Source organism: Benincasa hispida, chromosome 3, assembly GCF_027475165.1.
Source record: "Benincasa hispida cultivar pf3 chromosome 3, pf3_genome.v1.1, whole genome shotgun sequence".
Classification (NCBI taxonomy): Eukaryota; Viridiplantae; Streptophyta; class Magnoliopsida; order Cucurbitales; family Cucurbitaceae; genus Benincasa; species Benincasa hispida.
This window is the reverse complement of record NC_143480.1, coordinates 52650295-52662646: the sequence shown is the minus strand read 5'-3', so window position 1 is coordinate 52662646 and position 12352 is coordinate 52650295. Positions and strand designations below refer to the sequence as shown.

The window sequence follows — 12352 nt, the reverse complement described above, 5'->3', positions numbered from 1 at the left end:
AAAGAATTTGAAAATTTATATATTTTCATTTCAGAGAAATTTGAATTATTGTGAATAACTTATAAAAATTTGATTTCATATATGGAAAAATATGTACAAGCCAACATAAATTGATGTTAATATTGGATCCTCGTGCTATATTGAGTTTAGTTAAAATTGCTGCATACAACCGACCACCAAATATGCTACTAGACGTATATGACCATGTTAGTATTTTGATAATGAAATTTATTAGCCACAATGATTTAATAGAATCATGATCAAAAGCTAAATATTGTAAGTTTAGCCGCTAAATAAACAAAATATTTAAATTATATAATCTAAATTTATGATAGAAAAAAAATCAATTTTAACCCCAAAGCCTCCATTCGATAACAATTTGGACCCATTTGGTAACTATGGTTATTTTATTTTTGTTTTTGAAAATTAAATATATTTTATCCACAATGATTTGCATATTTTTTTAGTACAATGGTCGAATTCTTAGTTAAACTGCAAAAACAAAAACAACTTTTTGGAAGTTATTTTTTTTAGTTCTCAAAATTTGGCTTAGTTTTTTTAAACCATTAATGAAAAGTAGATAACAAATGAAAAAATTTGGAGGTGGAAGTAGTGTTCATAAATTTAATTTAAAAAAAAAACAAAAAACAAAATAATTACGAAACAAAGTCTTGGTTTTTGAAAATTAAGCTTATAAACACTATTTCTACTTCAAACTTTCTTACTTAGAACTCATGGTTTAATAAAACAATCCAAATTTTGAAAACTAAAATAAAATAGTTTTAATAAATTTGTTTTTGTTTTTAGAATTTGACTAAGAATTCAATCGTTGTACTTAATAAAGATACAAATCAATATAAAAAATAAAAAAATATGCTTAATTTTCAAAAACAGAAAATACAAAATAAAATAATTATCAAAGAGGATCTAAACTTTCACTTTTATCAAACTACTCCTTAAACTTAAATAAATCTTCCAATCTTAAACATAAACTTTGAAAAGTGTCGAAGTTTCAATCATTTAATATTTTATTGCTCTAAATATCGTTAAAAGGAGGTTTTCTCATGCATGCAATGAATTGTAAAACATAGGTTTGGTATGAAAATTGATAAAAGTGGAGACAAAATGACATTAGAGTTTTTTTTTTCCTATGAATTCAATGATTAATGTGTATTAGACAAAGTAAATAATGTACGAAAAAAATACGTAATTTTTTAAAGTTATTTTCATGCAAAATTTTACTGAGTTTATGAAGAATTTTACATTATTTTTTATTTGTTAAATTAGTTAGTGAATTAGCAAAAATTGAATCGAAAATAAAGATTGCAACATTTCGTTAAACTTAAGTTCAATTTTAATGGAATTGAGAGTTTACCGTCTAAATTGGTATACACCTATGGGTTTAGGGTCTAAATTAAAATTTTTCTTAATATCATTATATGAATATAAGTACTGATTAGTTTAAATTTTATAATTTTCTCTTTTTTTTTGTTAAAAAAAATTCACAAGATTTTGAAATTCTCGATATATTCTTCTTAATTTTTTTTTTTTTATGTCCAACCATTTGATTAATGAAAATATATAATATATATATATGGTTCATATTTGGGAATAATATCTTTTTGGTCTTTAGATTTTGGTTCTAGTTTCTATTTGATCCTTAAGTTTGAAAATGTTATATATTTAGTATTTAAGTTTTGAGTTTTGTTTCTATTTAGTCCTTAAATTTCAAAATGTTACAATTTTACTATTAAGATTTGAGTTTTGTTTCAATTTGGTTCTTGGGTTTCAAAATTTTACATCTTTAACCTCAAATTTTCATTAATACTCATTTTCAATAATTGAGGTCAATTTTCTATTAATTAATTAAAAATAATTATGAAATTTAATTTTAAAAGTGATAAAAATTATAAAACTTAATTAATTATAATCTTTTTAACGATTTTTAATTTATTAACATAAATTAACTCTAAAAATAGAAAATAATTATGTAGTGAAAACTTGAGATTAAAAGTGTAAAATCTTGATATGTAGAGACTAAATTGAAGTAAAATTTAAATGTCAAAAGTAAAATGATAGTATTTTAAAATTTAAAGATTAAATTGAAACTAAATTCAAAATTTAAATACTAAATGTGTGACCATTGGAAAGTTATAAACTAAATAAAATTGAGATCCAAAATATAGGACCAAAAAGCTATTTTTACCAACCTATTTTATATATTTATTATTTTTGTACTTTTTCTATTCTGTTTTGGTAATCCTGCAGTACAGAATTTACACACTGTGCCCAGTGGGGGTAACAAAGTGGACCCCACTACATTCAATTTATTACCTGTCCCAAATGTCCCTATATTACACGCATATTCTAATTTAGTATTGAACTATTTAAAGTAGGAAAAAAATAAACAATATTATATTCCTTCTATTTACCAATCATTTCGTTTTTATTTTTTGTTTTTAAAAAATAAGTCTATTTTTTTTTCTTACCGTGATTTGCTTCTTAATTATATTGGTTGAATTCTTAGTTAAATTCCAAAAACAAAAACTACATTTTTTCAATTTTCAAAATTTGTATTAGTTTTTAAACCAATGATAAAAAGTAATAACAAATGAAGAAATTTTGAGATGAAAATAGTGTTTATAAACTTAATTTTTTAAAAAAAACAAAATTGTTATCGGATAGGTTCTTTTTTTTTTTTAAAAAAAAAACATTAGCAACAATAATTATAGCTTCTCAAAATTATATTTTGGCTAATGTATATACATTAGAGTAATAAAAAATTTATTTTGATCCTTATATCTTTAATTTTGTGTATCATTTTATTTTAATCAGTGTATTTTCAATTGTTAAACTTAATCTAGGTAATTTCAATAATTCTCAAATTCACTTTTTCTTTTCAATAAAATTTAAGTTTTTTTTTTTAATTCTTCAAAGTTGGTTAAATAATTTTCGGGTAAAAAAAGACATCATCATGTAAATATATTTTCAAAACTTATACAAATAATGTTAATACAGACTTCTTAAGGGAAAAAAAAAAAACCAACATACTAACAATATGGAACTAAATTTAAGATTTATTGGAAGTACATGAAAGCAATTTTATGAAAAATGTCAATGAAATAAATATAAAATGTTGATGTCAATAGATACTTTTGAAAAATGTATAAAAGCAAAAGAATTTAAATTAATAAATAAATAATTATATTATATTCACATATACTTCAATTTGTTGTTTATTTTTTATGTTTTATAGATTTTATAATGAAGATTTTGGTTCACCTCTCGTGTCGATGTTCATATTGAACTTATAAAAATATAGAAATATTGATAGAAATATCTGACACGTAGACGAAAATTTAAAATTATTATACATACATACCATACACATTGTGCTATTATAAACATACTCAACAAGATATAGAGATGTTATTTTATCTTTCTTTGTTTGGTACAAGTTTTGAAGTTTTAGACATAGGAATAAGCTATTCCCATATATTTCTTACATTCATGGATGATAACTATCCAAATGCATTAGTTTTGAAGTTTTCTTAATGTCACTTTCTCTCTCCTTTTAATACATTAATTTATTCTTTTATTTTATATTATTAAAATTAATTAATATATGAATATTAAATTTATCGTTTAGAAAATTATATTAAATTTAAATTATCATATTTGAATTTAACTACTCTAGATTCATAAATAAATTAATTAATTATATAATAAATCGCAAAGAACCAATGCATTAAACTATTAATTCACTAATAAGTTATATATGTAGTTAATTAATTATTATTATATTAATATTTTATGAGATTATTTTTTAATAATTATAATTAGTTTATCATTGATAAATTATAATTCATTATTTTTTAATCATACGGAAGAGAGCAAGTGCTCGACTAAGATTATCTCGTCTTGCTCTAACATGTACGTAGGCTCGACTTGTCGATAGATTTGATTCATACAACTGTAGTAGCGCATATTGTTATATTTATTTTTTAAACTGGTTTTGATTGTTTTATTAATTAATATATCATATTTAGATAAATTTATCAAATTGATACATCAGATTATGTAATCAAGTAACTTTAATTATAAATTACTCATTTTACAAATATTTGTAGTTAATAATTTAATTAATATTATTATTTGATAGTTAAATAATTAATGTTACTAAAAAATTTGAATGGAATTTATTATTTATCAATTAATTTAGCAAAATTTTATAGAGGTGTCCATGATTAATTTTATAAATAAAATAGAAAGCTAATTTGTTACTATAAAATTTTGATAACATTCCCATGTACAATCAATAACAATCTTATTCTCAAGTTTTTTATTCTCATACATAGTTAATTCCTGGACATCTTTAAAACCTTAAATCAAACGGTCCCTTAGGTGTTCATATCATATTCCGTTATATATATTGATTATAATTATATTTTATAGTAATTGGTAGAGTTCTTTAATCCTTCAACTAATTCATATGAGAATTATATATATTCTTCACCAACTTTTCAACAACAAAACAAAAAATTGTCAACTCTAGAATAATTCAAATATAAAATATCTATTTTTAGTTTCATCTCTTCATTAAAAATTATTAAGGTTGAATAATCCCAATTATCATTTTCACTTGAAAGTGGAATTAGGCAAGTGTTTATTAAAAAAAAAAAGAAGTTGAATTAGGCAATAGTCTTCTTTCCTCTTTCACACATATATATTAATAAAAACATTTTATCACCAAATATACAATCCATATTTATCAACCAAAAATATCACTTGATGCCGGCACGAATAAATTCGATATACTTCATCTAAGAGATCGAAAGTTTAAACCTTGTAATATTAATTAAAAAATATATAAATATGATTGATATTTTAATTTATTATTTGTTACATTTGATCAGCCAATAATTAATTGGATCAAATCTATGACAGTTAAAATCACTTTCAACGTTTTCAAAATCACTCCAAAAATACTTTGAATCATTCAAAATCAAGTTTAATAATATGAAAAAAAATGTATAAAATGTGAAATTAAATATTAAATTGATTTTAATTGATTAAAAATTTGTTCTAGAGTCATGTTATACATGACAAGTGACTTTAATCATTTGAAAATCACTACCAAACATGGACTTTTATTATCTTTCACTAACAATGATAAAATTAATTAAATAAATAAATAATATATGGTTAAACATTCCAATTTTAGTCCCTAGATTCTTTATTATTATTATTTTTTTTGGAGTTGCATCTATTTAATCGCTACACTCTAAAAAATGTTTAGTATTTAATCCCTCAAGATATGGAAACATCATAATAGACGTTAACATTCAAATTTTTATTTAATAAATAAATTGGTCACTCGGATTAAAAAAGTTAAATAAAAGTCTAGCTCAATCAATTCAATATCTATATATACTTGCTCAAAACAAAGCTCATAGTCTCAGACAATATAATTGCACAAAAAAGAAAAAAAAAACCTATAGAAAATATAAAATCAATATTTAGAAACCTATTAAAAAAATAATATATAAGGATCAAACCTTAAAAATTTGTAGACACAATGAAATTATGAAACTTATAATTTAACACTAAAAATATTTACAAATTTAGAAATTAGATTGAAATAAAGGTTAAAATATTTATATAAAAAATATAAAACTTAGTATTTCATTTTTGTTTTTTTATTTTTGAAAATTAAGTTTATTTCCTTTTTCCATTTCTTATTTACATTTTTCTAAGTAAAGAGTTAAATTATTAATCAGATTCCTAAAACAAAAATAAGTTAATGAATTCTATTTTTTTTTCTTTTATTTTAAAATTTGGCTTAGTTTTTTAGAACATTGCGAAAAGATAGATAACAAATTCACGAATTTCAAAATGAAAGGAGTGTTTATAAGTTTAATTTTTTAAAAATAAAAAATAAAATAATTATCAAATATATCAAATTTTGTTTAGTTTTTTAAGTTATTCTCCATTTGGTCCATAAATCTTTTGAAATTTCCAAACTTACTCTTAATTTTTATTAGATCCTTGCAAAAGAAAGATAAAATTTCATAACAAAAAATTTATATATCTCATTAAATTATTAATTTATTAACATGATCATGGTCCATTGCATGTGGATCCTAATCTTGATCTAAGTATTACTTAATAGATGACACTACTCATTATCATTGAAAGATCAATGATTTGATCCCTTCTATAATTGTTGGACTTAAAAAAGAAAAAAAAAAGGTTAGATTTGGAGCACAAGTGAGTCAACTTTGAAATATTATTTTGGTCTTTAAATTTTGATACTTACCTTATTTTTATTATGTAGTTTAAAAATAAAGTGCGTCTTTTATGTTATAGAAATCACTAATGTAATTTTATCAATTTTCATACAAATTAACTTTAGGTAACAATAACAATTGATTTTAAGATATATTACATGAAGATTAAAATAAAACGAGATTCAAAGTACCTAATCAAATCGGTATTTAATCTAACGTAATTGAATTTTTTTAATAATAAAATAAAATAATTCTCAAGGATTAAAGTACCAAATTAGGATTTACCATTAACCTTTCTAATTTTAATTATTGGTTTAAATACCATTTTAGCCATTGCAATTCGAGTTTTGTTATATTTTAGATTTTGTATTTTTAAAACTCCAATTTCAATCCGTATGTTTTCAATTAATCTTATAATTAGTTTTCATACTTTCAATAAATATTTGAAATTCTACCCATTGAATTTAAGATTTATTAAAAATATAGAGCTAAAATTAAAAAATTGAAAGTTGCTCACACTAATTGTGACCTTTTGGGAGAATTGATGACTATATCTCAAAGATGCACTTGCAAACTAAAATATTTGAGGATTATTAATTGGATAGTTGTAAATAGAGACTATGTCAAAGTAAACTCGACTCATAGTATTGATATAACTTTTATCTCAAGAAGTTGAAGGTTCAATCCCTCTCCTCACATGTTAAACTAAAATAAAGAAAGACCAAGACTATGGAATAAAGGGTTATCCCAAACCTACACAAAGTCTTCTTCTTGCATAGAAGAACCCAACCGTTAAAAAATCGAACATGAACTAAAATGAACAAAATCAAAAGTATAATGACCAAAATTGTACTTATACATTTAGTCCATGTTGCTAATCATTTAAATTTTGGTTTTTGAAAATTAAGTTTATAATTTTTTTTTACCTCTCAATTTATTGACTTGTTATCTATTTTTTTACCAATATTTTCAAAAAGCAATTGAAGTATTGAAAATTAAAAAAATGTAATTTTAAAAAAAATATATATTTTTTAGAATTTGATTAAAAATTGTGATGAAATAAAATTAAATTTTAAAAAACAAAAACGAAGAACGAAAATGGTTTAAAAATTACAAATTTACCCCTCAAAGAGAGAGAAAAAAGAAAAAGAAAATGTCCTTTTTTTTGTACTGGGGACCAAAGGGTGTGTGTAGATGCACATTTAAACACAGTTCAGGGGACCCTAATCAATGGCTTCTATCGCAGAAAAAAGAGAGGTTGAAATTAAAGAGATTCCATTTTGTTTGAAGAACTTACAATTATGCTTTGCGAAACCTCCGATTATCCTCAAAAGTCTCTCCAATTCAAGCAAAATGACAAATTCTTCTCCAAGATTCTGTCCAGAGAAAGTTCTAGAGCAAATTACTCTTCCAGAATCTACTACGGCGGATTGGCCGGCGCCGTTCCCTTCGTTTGGGAGTCTCAGCCAGGTACGCCTATTCACCGATTTTCCGATGACCTAACTCCTACTCTTACTCCTCCTCCTTCTTACTTTTCCGATTCCGTTAAAAAACCGCTCAAGAAACGATCCAAATCTCTCTCTCTTCTCCACATCTTGTTCAATTCCAAGAGGAAAATCGATCTGTTGTCGCCGCCGTTTTCTAAATCTGCCTCATTGCCGTCTTCCGGATCGGAGTTCGACTCGGCTCCCGGCGCGAAGTTCACAGGGCGGCGTTCGGGGCGGCGGTTTCCGACTGGAATCTCGCGTTCGAAGGAGGAAGAGGATGCGGCGGCTACTGGTTCGATACTTTGTTTCGGAATCAGTAGATGAGCGGGGGAATACGGTTCTGAATCTGAATCGGAATCGGAATCGGAATCGGAATCGGAATCGGAAGCGAGGCTTTTAGAATAATGGTTCTGTTCGTTTGGTGTATCGACAAGGCCAAAGGGATTGGTTGAAAATTTGGAACATAATAATAATAATAATAAAGTTTAACTAATCATCTTTTTATTTCACCTTTTTTGTTGTTAGAATTACGTTTTTTCCCCCTTGTAACAAACACTGAATGTACATGTAAAAATTTATGGTTTTAGTTTTACCAATTTTTTTTTTTTTTTTTTTTTTTTAATATTTAAATTAACCATGAATTCAACCTAACTTTTTATTATTTATTAATTGGGGAGTGGGAGATTCTTTGAGGAGATTAGGAGTGTTTTTCTAAAAATAAATAAATAACTGTGAAAGATTTCACTCATAATTTTTTTTTAGTACAATAAGATTTAGAAAAATTCGAATTATAGACTTTGTGGTCGTTAACACACAAACATAGATTCTGACATTATAGAAAAATTCGAATTATATATATATAAGTTGAACTATGATCTCTTCATTCATTTAAAGAGTACTTTTTCAATCTAGATAATTAGAATATTCACACGTCTCATAAATATTTGAAAACATAGATTCTGACATTTTGAATACGTCTGTTTTAGAAGAATAATTTATTAGAATGTTTGGAAATATTCAAATAATTATGCATATTTTGTAGGATTTACGTATGAGAATATCTTAAGATTATGTCTTCTATCAATGTTGTCGTACTAATATTTTTAAATATTTTACTTATTAATCTAATATAAATTAAGTTTATATCAAATGCATTTTGGTCTTAATTAGTTTAGTGTGATATTTATATATCAAATTTAGTTTATACTCTTTGTGCTATTTTTTACAATAAATTATTTATGTATTTGTTTGATGTTTTTATAAAATATTAATTCAATGTTAATTTTTTTTCCCAAAAGAAGACCATTAATATAATTGATTGTAAGTGCATATATACATTCATTTATTTTTTTTTTTTCAAAAAGATGTGAAATAAAAAATTGATAGATAAAGTAAATCAAAAAATAAAAAAATGAAGGGCAAAAATATCATAGATGCCATATTAAAAACCCACGATTCAAAAGCACAACCAAAATTTGTTAGATAAGGTATCATACATTCCTACAAATCAAACAGGTAATCAAAATACCATATTCCTATGAGAATTTTAGATTACCACGAAACAAACAATCTTTAAGATCGATATTTTGAGTACATCCAAATATGCATTTATCTCTGTGCATCCACTGATCTAATCATACAACTTCCGAAAAGAAAAATGTATTTTGGAAAAGAATCAGATAAAATTTTATCATGTGACACACTATAATTGGACAGTAAAGTAGATTTGCACGAAAATGAGGGTAGCTTAGATGCATCTAAGTATTTTTCTCGATTTATTGTGATCCAGGTTAAAGAAAAACTATAACATGATAATAAAAATTTGATATGATCCTAGATTCTACACATATGTCATACAAAGTATACAAGACATACATCTAATGACCAAAATTTTTGTTCATATAAAATACTTAAAAGAAGTAGAGATTTTCAAAAATAGAAAAATAAGGAAAATTATTTACATAAAATAGAAAATTTTTAATTTTATTTGATAGAAGTTAATAGAAGTCTATCACTGATAGATACTAATAGAAGTCTATCAATGTCTATTGGTATTTTTTTACTATTTTTATAAATAGTTTGACATTTTTTTCTAACGGTGAAAATTTCCACATTTTTTCTAACCGTGAAAATTTCCTTAAAAGAAATAACTTTATAAACTTTTTGTTGCAAGAAAAATAATATAATAAATAATTTGAATACATATAGAAACAATCTTTTTCTTTCTAAATTCTTTAGGCTTACCGTATATTTTTTTCAAGGAAAAAAAAATTAACTTCACATCTTTTCTCAAAATTTTAAACTAATTTTTATAATCTAAAAAAAACTAACTAAATTTATATAGTGAGACTAAATATTTCGTGGTTTGGTCTTATGCAAACTATTTTCGTGATCCATTTACAATCCAAAAGGAGTTTGTATAAGACCAAACCACGAAATGACTAGTCTCATTAACTAACTCTGTTCACAATAGAGACTTACATTTCACCAGGATGACTATAGGTGACATGGGCTAAATCCTGAGTGAGTTATGAACTCCTGCCCATGAAGGCGGTCATTTTATTTGTATGGGTAAGAGTGGTCAGATCGTCGACTCAATAAACTTACCATTTTGGGATTCGTCTGATTGGGGAGCTGGGAACACAACTATACAAAACGGAATTCACTCCTTCCTCAAAGTAGGGAAAATAGATAAATTTTTCCCTTGGTTGATTTCGGGGCTTGAACAATGTGGTGCCACACCCTTTCTTGGCCCAAGAGGAATCTAGTCATAGTTGGACTATGATCTATTGTTCATTAGAGTGATCTTTGCTTCCAGTTGCTGTATCCGATGCTGCTGACAGAGAAAAAGCTAGATGTAACTACAGGGGAAAAGAGTAATTTTAGCCCAACTGTATTTACGAGCAATTTGTGAAGGGTCATTGCACTGTTGATTAGTTATATCTATTAGACACAAAAATATATCTGTAATGTGAAGAGTGCAGCTGTCGATCTTTAGTGGAGTGCCCGTCAGTTAATGAATGTTGAGTAATTTAATTAAAGAGTTTAATTAATTATTAAAATACTATTGGATCTTCAATCTACAAGTCCATGAGATTCCCTCTGTAGCTCAACAGGGATTAAACGAGAATCAATTTTGGATTAATTTAAATTATTCAAATTAATTAAGGAGATTAATTATATGTGATATAATTAATTCTACTTAATTATGTATGATATAATTACTATAATGTATCTGATACATTATTTGATAGAAATAAATATTTGAATTTGATTCAAATATTAATTATGTGAATTAGATTCATATAATTAAATTTAATATAAATAAGATTTAAATTAAATATCATGCATTGTTGAGGGAATGAAAACTATAAGTTATATTGTATTTGATACAATACTAAACTATAGGTTATGTGTTATATTAGATATAACATATAGTTTAATACATATTATATGATACGGTAGTTATCATATATTTATATGTTAAATTATTTTAATTTATTTTGAAAATGGTTTTGGGAGGGAGTTGTAACTCCTTTCCCCTTATTTCTCTCTATTTTAGTGCATGTGTGGAGTTGGTGCTCAATAAATATACAACATTTCCAAAAAGATATCGAAGTTTTTCTCTGGAAAAATAGTTTTTCCTCTCAATCACTTTTTCTCTTCCAAAAACTTAAGAGCCCACAACTCCTTAATGATTCTCATCCCACTAGAGAATACAAGAGCTCTTTTCGTGGTGGTGACAATTTAGATCGAGTTTGTTCGTAAAAGATCCGGAGAAAGGAAATATGTGAAGAAAGGTTCTTCAAGGGCAAGTTTTCTCTCACCCTAATTCACTCATTTCCTTTTTATTTGTATGTTGTAAATTTATGGTTATACATAACATTTATACTCTGTAATTTGGATTCCGTGAAAATAAATTTTGGATTGATCTCCACGCTTCTGCTCAAGGACCTTCAAATGTTCCTTCATAAGGGTGTATGTTTATCACATGTTTCCGTCTCCTCTGTTTAATTAAGTTTTTGAAAAACGAATTTCTAAGACACTAACGTTTGTACGCTTCTGCTATGAGAATCCTAATTCCTTCAATAATAACCTTGGATTTTCTAGTTTATTGGATAATGTTATGTAAAAAAAAAAAATAACTAACACAAAATAAAATAACAACCTATTTTATTAATGATAAATAGTTTATTTATAAAATTAGGAGCTTTAGAGCATAAACCCTTTATCTTCTTGTCTCCTTTGCCTCACCTAAAATAAGTTTACCCACGATTAATTAATTTATTTGATATTTTCTTAAAATAATTTACCCAAAACAATAAAATTCTCTTCTCACCCTCACGGTACTTCTCTTTCCTTAAAATTTATTTCCCTTTCACTTAACACTTAGCCAACAGCAAATTTTCCATTTTTACTTCATCATTTCAATAACACTACAAATGGTTAATTTATTAAGTATTAAAACTTAAACTCAACTTTTGGACAATAACATTTACTTAACCCAAACTTACTTTTGATCGTTTAATCCAAATTTACTTTTTTAGGTTGATTTTAAACTTAAACAAGGAAAAG

At 25.0% G+C, this 12352-nt stretch overlaps 1 protein-coding gene across 1 annotated transcript; it reads left to right on the top strand.

The window, feature by feature from the left end:
* Window positions 1-7487: 7487 nt before the first annotated feature.
* On the top strand, window positions 7488-8369 carry LOC120073955 (uncharacterized). The gene has a single exon (XM_039026882.2). The coding sequence runs from the start codon at window positions 7592-7594 to the stop codon at window positions 8099-8101; it is 510 nt and encodes a 169-aa protein (XP_038882810.1). The 5' UTR covers window positions 7488-7591; the 3' UTR covers window positions 8102-8369.
* The last annotated feature ends 3983 nt before the right edge of the window (window positions 8370-12352 follow it).

Excerpts from the sequence above, each read along its gene's own strand:
- LOC120073955 (XM_039026882.2), top strand. The coding sequence starts at position 7,592 with ATGCTTTGCGAAACCTCCGATTATCCTCAAAAGTCTCTCCAATTCAAG.